Genomic DNA, 19522 nt, shown 5'->3' with positions numbered 1-19522 from the left:
GCCGCGGTCACCAGGGCTGTCCGGCTGGTCCCCCGAGCGGAGCGATCGTTCTCGGCCACCGAGCCCTTCGGGTCACGGGACCCAAAGCCCGATCTCTGGCCAGCAGCAGGTCCGGCGTGGGGTCTAGGCAGTGACTCAGCGCGCGCCCGGCCGTTTCCGGGGGGTCGGTGTGGGCGGGGCGGGGCGGGGCTGGCGGGCGCCTGCCGTTCGCCTGTCGGGCTGCAGGTGGGGCTGTGCGGCCGCGCTGCCTCCAGGAAGCCTCACGGGCCTGCGCCGGCTCCCAGGATGCAGTGTGGACCGGCCGGGCGCTGACGGCGGCGGCGCGTCTGGACGGAGCGGCTCGGGCCGGCCAGCGAGGAGCGCGCGCGGCGGACGGAGACGGCCGGCGAGCAGGCGGCGCCTGCGGAGAGGCCGGGGCCGGCTTGCGTGGGGCCGCACGGCGGCAGCGACTTCCTCCGGGCCGGGCCGGCCCGGCCGGACAGCGCAGGGCCATGGCCGAGGCAGCCGCGGCTCCGGTAAGGGCGACTAGCAAGCGCGCACTCGGGGCCCGGACCCAGCACACGGCGCCGCAGGCCCTGGGGAGGGGCTCCGGGGGCTGCGCCGGGCCTCCGGGCCTGGGGCTGCAGCGAGCCGGGCGCGGGGTCCGCCGGGGCCTACGCGCCCGCCGGCTGGGCCCCCCATCCGGGCCGAGCCCGAGCCCGAGCCCGAGCGGGGCGGAACCTGCCGTCCCCGCCCTGGAGGCCGCCCCGCGCCGAGTTCCAGCGGCCCTCCGCGGCTTCCTGCTCCCGCCCCACCCGCGGGCCCCTTCATCGGGGCGCCCCCCACCCTCCCCGCGTCTCCTTTCTCTGCCCACCGCTCTGCCCTGCGTCCGCTACCCCCCAGCTCCCCCCAGCGGCCTGGTGGCACCTGGGAGGTGTCCGAAGCGGCTTGGATTCCGCAGACACCCAGCACCGCGTGCCCAGCTCGCTGGGGTCCGGGCGGAAGACAGCTGCCCCCGTGTGTAGAAACAGGCTCCGCACCAGCCCGGTGAGGCATGATTTTGTCCTCACAGCAAGCGTGGAGGGTAGGTACTCGCTATCTCGATCGTACAAAAGGAAAACCTGAGGCCTAGAGAAGTTAACTTGCCCAGGATCGTACCAGCTAGAAAGTGTGTGAAAAGACACGGCCGCCCTGTGTTCAGGAACACACGGCGTTGGGGGCAGCAGGCAGGTACACAGGCAGTAATAGTGCAAAACAGGCAGAGATGCGTGCTTCCTGCATGGAGGTAGAAACATGCTTGGGAGGCAAGGGAAGGGAGAGGGCAGGGGCCTATGGCAGCAATCCGCACCCCTCCTGGCCTGTGCCTCTGTGATTTGAGCTCTCAGGGAAGGCTAGGATTTCAGGTGCGGAGGACGGTTCGGGCACACAGAGAAACGGCAGTGCCAGCTTGTTCAAGGAACAGAGAAACGTCCTTGCACCTGAAAAAGATGGCTTTGGTCTGGAAGCTGCAGCAGAAGTAGAAGGGGTTTGAACACCTGGGCTTCCTTCCCTGGCAGGATTCTGGGGACAGGCCTCATTGTCCAGCCACCGTTTAGTAAGGAGCTGTATTTGAGCAGAGACAGTTGCCACCTCCCACCAGGTAGTGTGAAGGTCTTTCACAGGACTCCCTGGCCCTATTAAAGTGGTAAGAAAATTGGGTGCCTCATTGTTTATAAAGTAGGAGTTTACTCAGAGGCCCTTTCCTACAAAATACTCATGGCCGGCAGTCAGGTATACTTGGAGGCTGAATGACTAGGACTTCAGTGGAAAGGAGCACAAACTCTTGGAGGCTGAGATCACATGGCAGGGACTGACCAGGGGCAGGGAGAAGGTACCAGGCCCACAGTGCCAGCCCAACTGCAATCCCAGCAGCCTCAGGGCAGAATACCTGCCTCTGAAGAGCAGGGGTTTCATACACTTCCAGCTGTTGCAGCTCTGTCTGCCTTCCAGCTCCTCCCTATCCTTTGAGATGCAGCCAGAGCCCTTCCTTCTTCAGGTCAGAGGTCATATGGTCCAGACTTCCTGCAAACAACCAGATTCTCTGATGCTCCATCCTTGATAGTTTTTTCAGCTCCTGCTAAAACGCTTCCTTCTGTCACTGTTTTCTGGGGTGCCCACCCATGTTCTAGTGCTCGGTGACTTTCTCTAAGTAAGTCCACCCTGGTTTCTAGGGGTCACTTCTTTATTTCGCAAATAGTCACCAATCATTTGTTTAGGACTCATTTCCAGAATGTTATAAGGAACCATGGATACTCAGGCATGCCAGGAAGAGGCATGAATGGTTGGAGCCCCTCTCTGACACTTGGGTGTGACCTTCAGATGTAGGTGTGGGTGCGGCAGGTGATCCAGCCCCTACTGAAAGCAAAAAGTACCCTTTCCTCAGTGTCTCCAACTGCCGATCATTCAAGCCACTGTGTGAACTTTGCAGAGGCAGGGAAGTCACTGCTGGGGGAAGCACCATGTCCGGGGTGGTTGCTGAACATGCAGAAGTCTCACATAATGACATATGTCTTACCTTCCCTCTCCAGTCTGTAAGGTGTGTCACTGATCCTGGGGTGACCACAGGAATGTCCAAAACCATAATTCTGCCCTCGAGAGGAGAAGTAGGAACAATGAGAGGAAAATGTCAGCATCTCAAGGGGCCTAGGGGACTCATGGTATAGCAAAAAAGTCTAACTCTTGGCTGGTGGAGATTTGCAATAGTGGTGATTTTTTAGTTTGGAGAGGGTGGCGATGGGGGAGGGAACAAAATCAAATTTTCCGGGGTAGGGGGAGTTAGCAATTAGATTTTTGTGTTTATTAAAAAGAGACACAAGCTGCTTTAAAAAAAGAAAAAAGAAAGGAAGCAATTGAGCAATGCTCTTGTTTGTGTCATTTCAGTGAACCAGCTGTTTTTTTTGCTAGGTCATCATCAGTAGACAGTCCCTGTGTGATTATGATGGGAGTGCTGGTTGGGCTGTAGTAAATCTGCAGTTTACTGTCTCTCTACTAAAACGCCCGGCAGTGCACAGCCACTGTGTTTAGCAGAATGCACGGAGAGCCTGCTGTGGGCATGCGCAGTGCTGAGCAAAGGGGCAGTGCAGCCTTCTGAGGTTGCACAGGCTGGTGCAGGAAGTGACTATAGGGCGGTGAACGCAGCCACAGGGGTCTGCACAGTGTTCTGTAGAGACCTGGAGGGACGGCAGCTGCCCATCCTTAGGTGATGTCTATGACCCCCAGAGGAGGTGATCGCTAGGCTGACACCTGGCATGTGGCACAGGGCATCCCCGCTTTTCACATAGGGGCTCCCGCCCGCAGCCCAGCTCCACAACACCTAGGGCAGCCGGGCTCCTAGAACACGACTAGTGGAATGATTGATGCCAGTCTTCTCTCTTTGTTTCTGGAAGATTTCTCCCTGGACGATGGCAGCTACCATTCAGGCAATGGAGAGGAAGATCGAATCCCAGGCTGCCCGCTTGCTCTCCCTAGAAGGCCGAACAGGGATGGCTGAGAAGAAGCTGGCCGACTGCGAGAAGACGGCCTTGGAGTTTGGGAACCAGCTGGAGGGCAAGTGGGCCGTGCTGGGGACCCTGCTGCAGGAGTACGGGCTGCTGCAGAGGCGGCTGGAGAACATGGAGAACCTGCTGAGGAACAGGAACTTCTGGGTCCTGCGGCTGCCCCCGGGCAGCAAGGCGGAGACCCCCAAGGTAACCCAGGCCCCTGCAATGGGACAGCCTGAGGGGCCATGCCTGTAAGTGCGGGTGCACGTGTGTGACACCTGTGGTTCCAGGTGCCCGTGACCTTTGATGACATGACTTTGTTTTTCGGAGCAGGAGTGGGGCAAGCTGGACGAGTGGCAGAAGGAGCTGTACAAGCACGTGATGAGGGGCAACTACGAGACGCTGGTCTCCCTGGGTAAGGCCTGGCACGCCTTTCTCAGTTCAGGGTTATTTGGAGAGTCCTCAGGCCTCTCTTTTCACGCCAGTGGGTTTTATTGCAAGAATATATAAGTCACTAGAAACTCTGACTGTGCAAAGAGTTATCTCCAATTCTTAAAACTGAGTGCTGGGTGACTGAGTCGAAAGCTCCCTTCCACTTGGTGAAATTCGTGGGATGCCAGACTGAGGTGAGACGGCCCCTCCCATAACCAGGGCGGAGACGGCTGTTTCCATTCTGCTGAGATGTGGCGTGGAGAAGGCTCCTACTACTCAGATCCAGGATATAACCCACCCACGTCTGAGATTATTTATTTTTGCCTTCTCCTACTGAGCTATGTGGCCTTGACCATGGCAGTCCTCTGGGTGTGCGGGGAGTGTGGGCCGACCGGGCTTCCTGCAGCCAGCACTGCCTTAGTGCTCGACACCTCGCTGCCCCAGACCCTGGGGCTGCCGCCCGCTCCTTATGTGACACCCCAGAAGGGCTGAGCCATTTCTTCCTGGGCTTACTTCCTCTTGGGGTGTTTCAGTGTGACCCCAGATCCTGAGGCACTAAGGTATCCTTGGTGAGATGGAGCGGGTGCAGGTGTGACATTCTATTTCAGTTTGCAGAACCGTACCCCTTCTCAAGGTGGAGACAATACCAGAGTTTTCTTTACTTTGGGCCAGATGATTCTGTGTTGTGGGGCAGCAGCACCCTGACCTCCAGCCCTCAATCATGACAACCAAAAATGTCTCCCTGGGGACAAAATTGCCTGGGTTGAGAACGCTGCTCTATACCAATCACAGAACTTAGTTTCTTGGCCATTGTTAGTTTTCCAGGCTTCCTGTTCCCAGCCCTGAATGGAACCAAATGACAAAAGCTAACCTTTATGTCTTTCCTCAGACTATGCCATCTCCAAGCCTGAAGTCCTCTCCCAGACCGAGCAAGGGAAGGAGCCATGTGGCTGGCGCCGCCCAGCCCCCAAGGTTCCGGATGTTCCTGTGGACCCGAGTCCAGGTGAGGGGCTGGGTAGGGGATGAGGAGACACCAGAAACAGAGGTAAAAGTCCAGAGGTGTGGCCTTCTAAGTTTTGTTTTATATTTGAGTTATGACCTATCCCCTATTCAGCGAACACTCAGGAATGCTTCCCAGTGTGGAAACAGGCAGCAAACCCAGTCTTTTAGGAAAAAGAGCCAGGGGCACTGAACTGGGGAAGTGAGGGAAGGACATTGATAGGGAAGGCAGGAGTCTATTAAAGCCAACATCTTACTCATCCCTAACTTCACGAAGAGTCAGCCTCTCCTCCATCCACGGACCACATCTCACTGAAATTCAGTAGTCACAGAACATGAACTCATTAGCCACTTGTTAACCACACGTTTCACTATGGCTTAGAACCACAGTTTGAATTAAGGTGAATTGGGATACTAGATGTCACTGTGTCAGATTTTCCTGGAGCCACTCAGCATCTCTGAAAGTTAAGGAAAGGGCTGGTGGACGTATGAGACCTGCCACATGGCCAAAGCAAAGCCCTGGGTGGGTTGTGGGGTAAATGACAGTCTGTCCTTTGAGCAGGGAGACCCGCCGCCGCCTCTTCTGTAAGCCCTGCCTGGTTTCTTTTTCATCCAAACACCTGTTGCTAAAGAATCTTACTGTGTGTAACTCAACTCGTGGTGAATGAAATGTTTCTCTGTGTCTGCCGTTTTCTGCGATCAGATACTCACTTTTCTGAGGGCAGACAGTGTTTGGAACCGGGCACATTGCCGTGGTCAGAGCACTCACCAGTTTATGGGCCGAGCACAGTGACAGCTACCGAACAACGTGATGGAAAGAGGGTTATGGCCTGACCTGTGGTGGTGCAGTGGATAAAGCGTCAACCTGGAAACGCTGAGGTTGCCGGTTCAAAACCCTGGGCTTGCCTGGTCAAGGCACATATGGGAGTTGATGCTTCCAGCTCCTCCCCCCTTCTCTCTCTCTCCCCCCTCTCTATAATGAATAAATAAAATCTTTAAAGTAGAAAGTGATGGACAAATGTTTAAAAAAAAAAAAAAAAAGAAAGAGGGTTATGATACAGAGGCTTGCATGGTGGGCTTATGTGAGCCTCTCTGGTTCCCACACCATCATTAATAAGAGTGAATGGGGCCTGGAAATGGGGTGCTGCTGGCCAGACCCCCACTGTGCCCTGTTTCCTATGCCCTGCCTGGAGCACATCAAGAATTCGTTTGTGGCCTTACTCCCTGTTGTCCCTGTCCCAGGAATCTGGACCACTCTCTCCCTTACCCCCTCTGGGCTCGGTGCAGCCCCTGTCAGACCACGCTTTGTGGAACTCAGGCCTCATGAATACCCCCCAGCCCTCGGGCTTGTCCTCAGTGTCCCTGTCGCCATTCTTGCTCAGATGAGACTGGATCCCCTGGGGACACTGCGTTTCCTGCAGCCCTCTCCTTCCTCACATCTCTCTGCCAGCCTCCCACCTCCCTAGAAACCCAATCCATGAATCCCATGCTGCCCTCCGTACAGCCTCCTGCAGACCACCCTCGCTCTCACCTCTGAGCCTGCTGTCACCCTGGGCAATGGCAGGCCTCTGAGCACCCTGCCTCTCTGTTCCTTTGCCTCCTCTCCCTCTCTGCCTCCCACCCCGTGGTCATCCCCCTGAATGTTGGCGACGGGCGTACCCCTTTCATCCCCTTGATCCAGCGCACCCTCCCCATCCTGCTGTTCTGGAGGACCGCCACCCTTGTGCCCCGAGTTTAGCAGCTCCCCCATCCTCGGCTCCCGCAAGCCCCTGAGCCTGCTGCTTTTCACTGCCCGGCTTGGCCGCATTTCCCTCGTGGCCCCGTGTGGTTCTGGGCCACCGTCATCACCCTTGCACACACCCTCAAGTCCCTCGCCCCTCTTGTTCATTGTGTTCACCCGGCAAAACCATAATCCTGGTTAAACCTGTCTGCTGTTCTGCCCTGGCTCCCCAGCGGCCGCACGTGCTCATGTTCCTCCCCTGCAGTCAGGTGTCCCCTTAGTCCACTCAGGAGTAGCCCAGAGGTCGGCCAGCTGTGGCCCACAGGCCTAGTCACCCACCATCTGTTTTTGTGGCCCATAAGTTTAGAATAGCTTTTATATTGAAGACATTAATTAATTCTGTGTTTTGAAAAATTACATAGATGTCGTCTTTGTCACTCAATGTCCTGTGTTTCAGGTTTATCTCTTGTCAATTGCGTAGATGAAATTCAATCCTTTTTGCAGATGCTTCATGTTCCAAAAGAAGCTATCTTACCGTTTGTCATCCACCCCTCCTCTGAGCTCTCTGTCTCACACACAGTGCTGCAGTGAACATCCTTGAACACCCCTCTTTGTGTCTCCGTGGGGAATAGACCCAGAGCTGGAATCCTCTACCTCTGCCATGGCCATGTTGCTCTCCCGTGGGCACACGAGCTTGTATTGCTGCCGAGCACTTAGGGAGTACCTGGTTTTTTTACACCTCTGCCCACTTTTCAGAATTAGATGTTTGCCAACCCCATGGAAGTGAAATCATATCCTGTTTTAGTTTGGATTAAAAATTGAGCATTGTCTTCATAGGTTTATTTGGTTTCTCCTGCAATGACATGTCTTTTTCTGTTTTTCTACTGTTGTTTTCTTTTTCTTATTGATTGAGGACTTCTTTCTCTAGGTCCCAGACCTGAACCCTTTCTCTGCATTGCAAGTACCATGTCCCAGTCTGCGGTCTGTCTTTTCACCGTAAAGTTCTCGTGCAGAAGTTTTCGTTTTGGGCAGAGTCAGCATATCAGTCTTTTCTTTTATGAGTTGTGCTTTTGTGTCTTAAGATGACCTTCCCTGCCTCAACTCAGCTCAGAAGGACATCCTCTAGTATTTTCTAATAAAACTTCTAAAGTTTTGCCTTTCTTATTTAAATCTCCAATCCATCTAGAATTAATATTTGTGTAGATTGCAGGGGAGAATTAACCCCTCCCCCCACAAGGATGTCTGATTTTCCAGTCAAGTTTGCTGAATATTCTGTCTTTTCTGCAATGATTTGTGATGCCAGCCCCATCATGTACCAGGTGTCCACAGAGGCATGGGTGGTTTCTGGGCTCTGTCTTCTGTTTCTTGGTCTCTGCCCACCTCTGCACCCACTTGGACCATTTGAGCTTCCTGGGAAGCATTGATTCTAGCAGAGCAAGCCTTCCCTACTCGCTTTTCAAAACTTTTCATGGCTCTTCTTGGACCTTTGTTCTATATGAATTTCAGAACCTTCATGTCAAGTTCTTAGAAAATCCTGTAGGAATTTTGTTAGGAATTGCACTTTATAATTTTGTTTCTGGAGAATTACCCTCATTCCAACACTGAGCCCCTCTCTCCATGGGAAGACTTATCTCCTGAAGGCTTCCGTGTGTGCTTTCATAAGTTTTTAGTTTTCTCCTGAGAGTTGTTATTTGTATTGTGAATGGCATTTTTAAATCAATGATATATTTTAAATATTTATTGCAGGTGAATGGCTCTGCTGTTGGCTTTGTTTAATGAAAGAGCAATTTTGCTTAACTCTGCTATAAGGTCTAATGACTTGTCTATTTAGATTCTCTTGGATTTTTTTTTTTTTTTTTTTTGTATTTTTCTGAAGCTGGAAACGGGGAGGCAGTCAGACAGACTCCCGCATGCGCCAAACCGGGATCCACCCGGCACGCCCACCAGGGGGCGATGCTCTCCCCATCCGGGGCATCGCTCTGTCGCCTGGGGCAGAGGCCAAGGAGCCATCCCCAGCGCCTGGGCCATCTTTTGCTCCAATGGAGCCTCGGCTGTGGGAGGGGAAGAGAGAGACAGAGAGGAAGGAGGGGGGGGTGGAGAAGCAGATGGGCGCCTCTCCTGTGTGCCCTGGCCAGGAATCGAACCCGGGACTTCCGCACACCAGGCCAACGCTCTACCACTGAGCCAACTGGCCAGGGCCTCCTTGGATTTTTTTATGTGGACAATGGTACCCTCCACAGATAACCCTTTTTAAATGTTTATAACTTTATTTTTCTTGTTTAGCAGTTTGGCTAAGACCTCATCGAACAGAGGTGGTGGTAGCAGGCATCTTTGCTTGTGGGTGCTTCTAGAGTTTCAACAGTAAGGATAATTTTTGCCGTAGACTTTTGAATAGCCTGACCTGTGGCAGCGCAGTGAATAAAGTGTCAACCTGGAACACTGAGGTCGCTGGTTCAAAACCCTGGGCTTGCCCAGTCAAGGCACATATAAGAGGCAACTGCTATGAGTTGGTGCCTTCTCTTTCTCTCTCTCTCTCTCTCTCTCTCTCTCTCTCTCTCCCTCTCTCCTCTCTCTAATATCAATAAATAAAATCTTTTTTAAAAAACCCACATAAACTGAAGATTCTCTTAACTTAAACAGGTTTCCTTCCACTGTTAAAGTTTTTGTGAACAAGTGTCACATTGGATCAACTGGATTTTTTAAAAATATATATGTACTGCATATAACAAACAAAATCACCTACAGAACAAAATTCAGGTAAAGTTTAGAGAAAGACAGTAAAAGCCCATATTCACAACACCCCAGCATAAGAAATAGATCACAGACCCTTTCCAAGACCCCATGGTCCCTCCCTGGCCCCATGCTCCTCCTTTCCTCTTACAGATACACAAGAAATTTAGAAACAGATATGATCCATCTCTTGCTTTTCTATGTATGTATTGCTGAATAACGTTTAGTTGTGACTGATTCTGAACTATATATATATGTGTGTGAATAAGATCATATCATATATATTCTTCTCTAACTTGCTTTTCTCACTTAACATTATGTTTTTGAAACTCCTCCATGTTGATGTAGTGCAGCATAGTTCATCCATTGTCCCAACCTTCGCCATGTTAAGTTTTTATATTTTTACGGATGTAACACAATGCATTATTCCTGTTTTTGATGGACATTTGTATTATTTCTAACTTTTTTTCTTTTAAGAGCAATGCTTTTGTGAAAATTGTTATGCATGTGTACAAGTTTCTTTAAGTATAGACCCGGGAGTGAAAGTGCTGGGTCGTAGGAAGCACGCATGCCCGACTTTTCCAGGTAACTTCCACATGCTCTCTGCGGTGGTGGGGGGGGGGGGGGGATATGCTCAGTGCGCAACTGCAGGGCGAGCAGCCCTGCCCACCTCTTCCTCACCTGCGCTGTAAATCCCTTACATTTCCACTCCTCCCCATCGGGTGGGAGTAATACTTTATAAAATTGTAATTTAAAACGTTCATTTCTCCTGATCAATGAGATTGAACATTATATCCTGTTTATGTGCCACTTCTCTTCCAAGAAGTACCTGTTTTATCTTTTTTCCATTTTTCTTTTCAGTTGTCTTCTCTTGACTTGCAGATTTTTACGAGTTCTCTGTATATTCTGAAAATTAGTCTTTTTGTTGGGTGTGTGACTGGCTGATTTCTTCATTTATGGTATGTCTTTAAGAATGGAAGCTTTTAATTTTAATATACTCGGGTTTACTGGTTTTTACCTTCATGGTTTCTCCATCCTAGATCATAAAAATTAAGAAATTTCCCCTCAACTCAAGGTGATAATACACCATCTCATATTTTCTACTAAAAGTTTGCCTTTCGTGTTCAAATTGTGAATCCATCTGGAATGGATTTCTGTGGCCATGGGGGGTTCGGGACCCTGCTTCTCTCTCACGAGCCCCTTGGGTATTTCCCTGTGCTCTTTCAGGTCAACTTTGGTAAATGACCTTAAGTTCCATGAGAATCCAGGTGGGATTGTGGTTGGAATTGCATTCATTCTATTAATCATTTTGGGTTGAATTGGCCCCTTTACTCTAATGAGGCTTCTTGTCTGTGAATATTGTAAGTCACTCCGTTTAGCTCATCTGTAATGCCTCAATGAAATTTTATAATTTGCTCCTAAAAGGTCCCGTACATTTCCTTGTTGGACATAGTCCTAGGTTCCTCATCAGGGAGTTTGGGAGCAAGGGTTGGACAAGTCCAGTCCTGCCATCCTTTTTCCCTGGGGCAGCTGGCCACCCCTCGGGGACAGGCGGTCTCTGCTGCTCTGCTGGGGACAGCCTTCCTGACCATGGTCCAGTGGGTGACTTCCTGATATCAGGGTCAGTATGGGAACCACTTTTCGCCCACAGATAAAAGCTGATGCTCTCAATTATCAGTAATAAACATAGTTTACCCTCACCTGCCTTCCTTTTTTTTGTTTTACATCTCTTAAAATCTGTGACGGGGTGGGGGGGTGTAGAAAAGAGTAAGGGGGGATAAATGGTGATGGAAGGAGACTTGGCATCGGGTGGTGAATATAATACAGTGTACAGATGATGGCTTTTAGACTTGTACACCTGAAACCTATATAATTGCATTAACCAGTATCACCCCAATAAATTCAATAAAAAAAGAAAAAGAAGATGTATGACAAAAATAATAGTAATTGATGGGCTCCCTTAAAACCCGAGTAGTGCACAAAAATGCAATTTTCTTCCACTTATTGATATTTCTTTCTAGGAATTTTGCTAAAATTCTCATTGATGTTAATAACTTTTCTAATAACTGATGCTTCTCAAATTTCCAAAAGGATATATCATCTATGAGTCATAAGCCTTTTTTGTTTCTTTTCAAATTTTTATGGTTTATTTTTCTTTTGTTTTCTTGTGCTGGCTAAGGACTCCCAGAAAATCCTTAAATAGAAGTGATGATAACAAGTATCCTATTAATTCATGATTTTAAAGAGAATGCTTTTTAAATTTTTACATGGAATATAATATATGCTAAAGGTTTTATCAGTGCCCTTTATCAAGTTAAAGAAATTTTCTATAGTTCTAGTTGACTAAATATTTCTAAGGAATAGCTGTTGAATTATTTTAGAATGCTCTTTGGATACTTCTTGAGAATATGGTATAATTTTTCTCCTTAATCCTGCTAGTATGGTAAATTATGTTATGGTTTTAGGTTTTTTTGTTTGTTTGTTTTGTTTTGTTTTTTTATGAAGTGAGAGACAGGGAGGCAGAGACAGACTACTTCATGTACCTTGACCAGGATCCACCCCGCAACCCCACTAGGGGGTGATGCTCCACCCATTTGAGGCTGCTGCTCTGCTGCTCAGCAGCCAAGCTATTTTAGCACCTCTGGAGCCATCATCAATGCCCTGGGGGGCCAGCTTTGCTCTAGCCTTTGGAGCCATGGCTGCAGGATGGAAAGAGAGAGAGAAGGGGGAGAGGTAGAGAAACAGATGGTCACTTCTCCTGTGTGCCCTGACTGGGAATCCGATTCAGGACTTCCACACACCAGGCCTATGCTCTACCTTTTGTTATGTTCTAATGTTGAACCAACCTTGCAATTGTGGAATAAACCTTCCTTTGCTAAGACCCTTTACCTACATTGCTGCATTTAGTACTAATTATTTTGTTTAGAATTCCTGAGTCTTTGTTTCTCTTCTGGTTTGTAAGTTTACTTTTTTTAGTAAGGGCCCTTGTGGATCAGGTTTGCCTCTACCTGTGCTGGGCCTTCTGGGTTGCCGTAGTTCACAGTCAAGCTTTCTGTGAATTTCTCAGGTTAAGGCCTCTACTGCGTGGGTAGCACAAATTCAGTGTGGGCATGGATTCTGATTTCTATGGGTGGCTTTCCCACCCATGGCCTGGACAAAGAGGGCACCTTCCTGACAGGCCCCTCAGATGGAGTTTTCCTAGTCCCCATCTCACAGCTGGGACAGAACCTTATGGGTCCTGGCTACACGCAGGCAGTTAGTTCAGCTCTGCTCCCGCCTTGCTTGGACACCCAAGCCTCGGCCCCTAAGGGGTATCTTGTCCCAACAATTTCCAGGGTCACTTGAACTCTTAATTTGACTTGGTGTTTTCTCTTTGACTCTCATGTTGAGAATCTTGTATGCCTGCTTAAATATGTGCGTGTGTTTAAGTGAGAGCAAGACCCTCCCGAGGGCAGCTTGGTCCTCCCACGAGCTCAGTGCTGTGTGCACAGTGCCATGCTTTTCCCTGGGGCCCTGCAGACCCTGTTTGACCTTGCTTTCCCTTCCTACCAGGCTCTTGCTGTGTGGCCTTTGTGAGGTCCATTTCCTCGGCTGGCTGTGTGTCCCCACCCCGAGGCCAAAGGTCCCTGATGCTCTGTACTCACACACTCTCCCTTCCTTAGGCTCGGGACCCCCGGTTCCTGCCCCTGACCTCTTAATGCAGATCAAGCAGGAGGGTGAGCTCCAGCTGCAGGAGCAGCAGACCCTGGGCGTCGAGGCATGGGCAGCCGGACAGCCAGACATCGGGGAGGAACCCTGGGGTCTCAGCCAGCTGGATTCCGGATCAGGAGACGTCTCTACAGATGCTGCTTCTGGTGAGCAGCTCGGGTGGGGAGCGGGTACCAGGAGTGCGAGGCAGGGACCGGGGCAGGCCATGAGGAAAGTTCCTGGGAGCCTGCAGTGTGGGAGCTACAGGCCCCCCCGAGCATCTGGCGCGACTAGCTTAGAAGTTTCCCCACCTTAAGATGGGATCTGCGCCAAAGGGAACCTATGTGCCCCTCTGGGTTTCATGATGCTCTTGTCCTGGTAATTTCTCTGCTCACCTTGGTTAGCCGCACTTCTGTTCCTGTCCCCAGCATTGGGCATTTAAATCATCAGTTGCCTCATATTAAGGAGAGGCTGTATGAAATAAGCCAGCACTGTTGGAGCCTCCTCTTGCCTCCAAGGGGGAGCAAAAGAAAGCTGAGTTCAGGAGTGGTGGGGTCTTTATATTTGTGCAGAAAGCCCAGGGTGGGGTCTCAGTCTGGCCACTCTTCCTGTCCCGTGGGGCTGTGTTCTCTAACCCACAGGCTCTGCTCTCTTCATTGCAGGCGTCCACTCCAACTTCTCAACCACTATTCCCCCCACGTCCTGGCAGGCAGACCTCCCTCCCCACCACCCGTCTTCCGCATGCTCAGACGGGACCCTGAAGCTCAACACAGCAGCCTCCACAGAAGGTATGGGTGGCAGAGAGGGCGGAAAAGGGTCCCATGTACCCTGGAGGCAGCCTCAGCCCAGGCCTCGTTCTAATTGCTGGACTGCCCTGGCCTTCCAGCCTGCGGGCATTCAGGTGTCTGTGATGTTAGGACTCTACAGTCTGTCTCTTATCCCCGTCCAGATGCTTAGTCTCGGACAGCCTTCCTCGAGCATGGCCACATTTCTGACTGTTCTTTTCTCATGTTAGCCAGTCAGTCCTCATAAATCGGTCCCTTGAGAGGATATTCTCCGAACCTGCCTCCTCTCTGGCATGGAAACAACCAAGCCTGGCCAGAAGTGCTTCTTAGATATTAGCACTGCCAGAGATACATGTCCAAAGGCCAGAAACGGGAAGGAAGCTTCCAAATTTTATATGTTACTTTTCTATTGACTTCTGTTTTGAAGGCCCATCATCTGTTACTTTAATAATTTCTGTTCTATCTTAGCACTCCAAAAATGTGCTGAAAGCCTGGAACCCTGATAAAAAAAAACAAACCTTCAACAGGTGAAATTCAAGTACACTTAACATAAAGTCACATTTTTCTGAAGTGAGAAGCAGGGAGGCAGAGAGACAAACTCCCGCATGCACCTGACCGGGTCCACCCAGCACACCCACTAGGGGGTGATGCTCTGCCCATCTGGGCTGTTGCTCCATTGCAACTGGAGCCATTCTAGCGCCTGGGCCAACTTTGCTCCAGTGGAGCCTTGGCTGTGAGAGGGGAAGAAAGAGAGAGAAAGAAAGGAGAGGGGGAAAGGTGGAGAAACAGACAGGCACTTCTCCTGTATTCCCTGGCCAGAAATCAAACCTGGGACTTTTACACACCAAGCCAATGCTCTACCACTGAGCCAACCAGCCAGGGCTTGTTTGACTGATATTTTTATCATCAGCGAGCTAGCCACATGAACTGGATGCTTGCTGCGTGCCAAATAGCGTGCAAGGTGCATCAGATACGGTATCTGGTGTAATCTTCACACAGCCCTGTGACCAGGGTGGTCACAGAGGTGCTGTTGGTTAAGAAGTTATCCCGCAGTCCACAGCTGGTCTGTGGGTGCATTCAGTGCCACCTGAGCCCCAGCCCAGTGCCTTTGCCCCTCAGGTACATTGCCCCTGGTGGTCAGAGTTCCTTCCTCAAGATAAATTCTTGATTAACCTTAACAGCCAAAAGTAGAAATGAGCAGATGCGATGGTGGTTTTACTTGTGGGGGTAGTTCTAGAACAAGAGTCCTCACATAGGGTTTGAAGCAGCGGCATGATCACCCGGGAGTGCCCTGCTGAGCTGGCCCTGCAGCTTGGAGACCAGGGCCCAGCGTTGTTAAAGGGGCTGAGGAGCTACCCAGTGTCCGGGTGGACGTGTCAGGTCTTCGCTCTAAGCGGGCAAGGGGACAGAATGATAGCTAGTCTTTCTGTCTTTCTCAGCAGATGTAAAAATTGTGATAAAAACTGAAGTCCAGGAAGAGGAGGTGGTGGCCACACCAGTGCACCCTACTGACCTAGAGGCCCACGGGACCCTTTTCGGACCAGGCCAAGCCGCTAGGTTTTTCCCTAGTCCTGTGCAGGAAGGCGCCTGGGAGAGCCAGGCCAGCTCCTTCCCCAGCCAGGACCCTGTGCTGGGGCTCAGGGAGCCCGCCCGGCCGGAGCGGGACATGGGGGAGCCCAGCCCTGCGGTGACCCAGGACGAGACCCCGCCAGGGGACTGGCTCCTTGGCGGGGTCCGGTGGGGCTGGAATTTCAGGTGTAAACCTCCTGTGGGCCTGAACCCGAGGACTGGGCCGGAGGGGCTGCCCTACTCATCCCCTGACAACGGAGAGGTGGTGCTGGACCCAGGCCAGGCCCCGAGACCCTTTAGTGATCCCTGTAAATACCCTGGCCGGACCAAAGGCTTCGGCCATAAGCCAGGCCTGAAGAAGCACCCGGCCGCGCCCCCAGGGGCACGCCCCTTCACTTGTGCCACTTGCGGGAAGAGCTTCCAGCTACAGGTGAGCCTCAGTGCGCACCAGCGCAGCTGCGGGTTGCCGGATGGGGCAGCGGGGGCTGCAGGGACCTCTCGGGACGGCAGTGCCCTGCGGTGCGGGGAGTGCGGGCGCTGCTTCACGCGGCCGGCCCACCTCATCCGGCACCGCATGCTGCACACGGGGGAGCGGCCCTTCCCCTGCACCGAGTGCGAGAAGCGCTTCACCGAGCGCTCCAAGCTCATCGACCACTATCGAACCCACACGGGCGTGCGGCCCTTCACCTGCACTGTCTGTGGCAAGAGCTTCATCCGCAAGGACCACCTCCGCAAGCACCAGCGCAACCATGCAGCAGGGGCCAAGGGCCCAGCCCGCGGTCAGCCTCTGCCTCCCCTCCCAGCCGGGCCCCCAGACCCCTTCAAAACCCCTGCCTCCAAAGGACCCTTGGCCTCCACAGACCTTGTGACCGACTGGACTTGTGGCCTGAGTGTCCTGGGGCCCACCGATGGCGGGGACCTGTGAAGGCGCCCCAGGATGGCCGGGTCTGCCTCTGCCCTCCGACCCCTGCGGGCTGCCAGTGCAGACAGTCCAGTTTCCAGACATCGGGTGGTGGCAGGGGCGGGGCGGAGACTGGGAGACCAAACCCCCAAGTTGCTGAACCCATCACTGGAAGGAGAGAAAAATGTCAGCACGGCTCCCACCTCTAAACAGAATTCCCCGATTGTAAAACTGAGCACCATAGAATTTTAAGTAATTTAATTACGAAGCTTTTTTTTTTTTTAATTCTTGAAGAAGCTGGAAAATAGTCGTAGGTACCAGTTTAAAGTTTCTAGTGTACCTTTGGTTTCCAGAGCGTGTGTTTATGTGGGCTGTGTTCTTCCCAAGTCTGAAGGTGAGTGTGCTGGAAGGTTGGTGGGGCTGGGGACACTGAGGAGGGACCATGGCCGCCCCTGTCCCCAGTGATATCTAGGCATGAGGTGGTCTCGCACAGGGTCCTGGGGGCGTTGAGGCCCTGCTATACCCAAGGCTGGGCTGTTCTGGCCTAGGGCTGCAAGCCTCCGGGGAACTGAGGCCCGCCTGGTGCTGTGGAACCCCTACCCCATCTCCACAGGGACAAGGACTTGCCCCGGAGCAGCCAGCACCATTGCCAGCTTGCCTCTCCATCTGAGGGTCAGCAGCGCAGCCCTCCTTGTGTTTCCCTTTCAGGCCACTGGCCACCCCGTCAGAAGGGGGCTTGACAGTATCGCCCTATGGTGTGACTCCAGGGCCTCAGAAAAGAGGGTTGTCTGGAAACACAGGGTCAGGGCTGCAGAGGTGAGCAGGCAGGGGTAGTGGGCACTGTCACCATCTAGGTACCTGCAGAGCCAGGAACAAGTCCTGGCCCGCTGACCCCCCTGGGCTGCCTTCCACTCCAGCAAGATGCTCCTGTGTCCTCTTTGTGTAGCGTGTTTTCATCGTCCGAACGCTTGCACATCACATCTCATTTGATTGTTACTGTGACCTTGTGAAACATGCAGGGCAGGTCTTCTTCCATGTTAGAGATGAGGAAATAAATTACTCAAAGGGGACACATCCCAGCCTGGCCCTGCCTGGGCTGTTGAGTGTAGCAGTTGGGAAGAGCCTCAGGTTAGACACAGCTTATCCTCCCAGAACCTCAGTTTGGGGAAAGAAAGCTTGTCATTTTTGCCCTCTTAGAAGATGTGTCCTGCATGCGCATGAGCAAAGGTGTCAGGCCCTGGGCTTTAGTGGACCCAGGCCTCCCTGGTGTGCGCTCCCAGCAGGTCCCAGCTCCCAGCAGGTCTGGACGGCCGAGTGCAGGTGAGGTTTGCTCCTCTGCTGACACCCTAACGGTGGCATCAGACCCGTTGGGCCCCAGCTTCTTGATTCTGCTGCAGTGCTGTCCCGGCCACACAAGTAACCATTCCTGTTTTGTTGAAGCTGCCCCTGGGTCCCTTATCCAAAACGGGTGACTTGTTCCCCCTGCAGAGGAGAGGCCAGGGCTGCTGTTCACTGAGCTCCCCTCCCCCCATATGTACTTTTTGTTAGGCAATAGAATAGTTGAGAAAATTGTTTCTATGTACTGTATATTTTGTACCTGTTTACACCTCTAATTGATATAACTGATATTTTGAAAAACAAATGAAGAGGAAATGCCCCATTAAAATAAAATCTAACCCGCACCGAGGCGGTTTGGTGGATTCTGTTCTTACATCTTCATCTCTGGTGCTGATGCCTCTCTGGCGCTGCTCACCCCAAGACTGTGTGGTCAGCTTTCAGGATCCTCCCTAGACACTTGGTCACCTTGGACCCAGGGAGGCATCAGTCCCTAAAAGCTAGGAGGGGAAGATTCCAGAGAAGTTTGGCTCAGTGGAGGTAAACTGACATTTGGAGGGGAAACCAAAACACTTCTCATGCTCTGCTTCAGATAATCATGGTTTATGTAATTCAGTCTTGCGTAATTTGATATGATGCACACGAGGCGAGGAAGGTCAGGATAAAAGTGCAGCACATCAAAGCAAAGCGGGTACAGGGTGTTTTCTCTTTGCATCTTCTGGCTGGGCCATGGCGAGGAAAGGTCGGGTAATGCCCACAAATGTTGGAGTGAAGTCCACCCCGTGGCATTAGACCCGGGCTGATACCCACATTCTCACCAACCAGAGTTAACAAAGAGTTACCACATTTTTGTCTCTATCACCATCACCCTCTTCCTAGTCCTCGTGCCTTCTCTCACTTCCTCTCACCCGTGTGCCCTGCGTGCAGGACCCTTTTCATGCCAGAAATCTCTACCATGTAGTGGTTCACTAAATGGACAGCTTGGGAGCTTCAGGTTCAGCTGCACTCTCCAAGACAGAGAACATGGGAGGGGAGGGTTCAGTTTCTGACCAGAAGAGGGGTACCGAACACTGCTGCCAAGCTTCTGGGAACCCTGCTCTGAAGTGTCCCGCTTAGGCCAAAGCACAGGGGTCCCTTCCTATGTTAGTTTTCTATTGAAGCTGTGACAGGTTATCACAAACCTTGTAGCTTAAGCCAACACAGATTTCTCCTACCATTCTGGAGGCCAGAATGAGTCTCATGGAGCTAAGACCAAGGTGTTGCCCTGGCTGGGTCCTCTGGAGACTCCTGGGGAGAATGTCTCCTTGTCTCCTTGTCCCCTTTCAATTTGCAGAGGAAACTGCACGTTAGCACAGGACATTGTACCCTTGTGAGGTCGGGCTCCTTCCTGGTCCTCACCTCCAGCTGCTCCTGCATCTCACCCTCCTCCAGGTGAATGGAAGTGCCTGCCCTTCCCTGAGTGCTGTGCTGTCCCATGTCTCTACACATGTTCCTGCTGCACACAGTGTCACATCCCTTCATCCCCAGACACCTGGTATACCCCTCAGGGCATGGCTTAGTGTCACCCACCTGCACCCAGTCTCTGCAGGTAAAACTGCCGCCTCCCACGTTTCCCATGACCATTGCTCAGACCCTTGTCATTTTGTTGGATCCCCCTCCAACTTTGTATATATAACATGTTTCTGGGAATGTGTATAGAGGTATATGTATAAAAGGAGGCAACTGACTCAGACCACAGGAAGTCTTTATTCCCTCAAAGCTATAAAATGAAGTTCCTGATCTGGCATAATTGTCAAATTTCTTTCAACCCGAGTATTGTATAATTTATATATGAGTATTTAAAAATATTAAAAGCACAATTTAGACA

At 51.7% G+C, this 19522-nt stretch overlaps 1 protein-coding gene across 2 annotated transcripts; it reads left to right on the top strand.

Moving 5' to 3' along the window:
- Positions 1–221: 221 nt before the first annotated feature.
- ZNF746 (zinc finger protein 746) lies at positions 222–19485 on the top strand. 2 transcript variants are annotated; one of them, XM_066362970.1, is made up of 7 exons: positions 222–515; positions 3405–3704; positions 3831–3912; positions 4819–4932; positions 13041–13232; positions 13728–13853; positions 15293–19485. In XM_066362970.1, the coding sequence occupies exons 1-7, from the start codon at positions 492–494 to the stop codon at positions 16342–16344; spliced, it is 1890 nt and encodes a 629-aa protein (XP_066219067.1). In that variant the 5' UTR covers positions 222–491; the 3' UTR covers positions 16345–19485. The 2 variants fall into 2 exon arrangements, with proteins under 2 accessions (XP_066219067.1, XP_066219068.1); XM_066362971.1 differs by having other exon boundaries at positions 225–515; positions 15290–19485.
- Positions 19486–19522: the final 37 nt, after the last annotated feature.

Source organism: Saccopteryx leptura, chromosome 2, assembly GCF_036850995.1.
Source record: "Saccopteryx leptura isolate mSacLep1 chromosome 2, mSacLep1_pri_phased_curated, whole genome shotgun sequence".
Lineage (NCBI taxonomy): Eukaryota > Metazoa > Chordata > Mammalia > Chiroptera > Emballonuridae > Saccopteryx > Saccopteryx leptura.
Note: the sequence above shows the minus strand (reverse complement) of the source record. Positions and strands in the feature narration are given on the sequence as shown.

What these genes read in the sequence shown, in the direction of transcription:
- ZNF746 (XM_066362971.1), top strand. Translation starts at nt 492, where the DNA reads ATGGCCGAGGCAGCCGCGGCTCCG. An exon ending in CCGAGGCAGCCGCGGCTCCG is followed by an intron (nt 516 to 3,404) that starts GTAAGGGCGACT and finishes TGTTTCTGGAAG; the next exon opens with ATTTCTCCCTGGACGATGGC. An exon ending in CGAGACGCTGGTCTCCCTGG is followed by an intron (nt 3,913 to 4,818) that starts GTAAGGCCTGGC and finishes GTCTTTCCTCAG; the next exon opens with ACTATGCCATCTCCAAGCCT.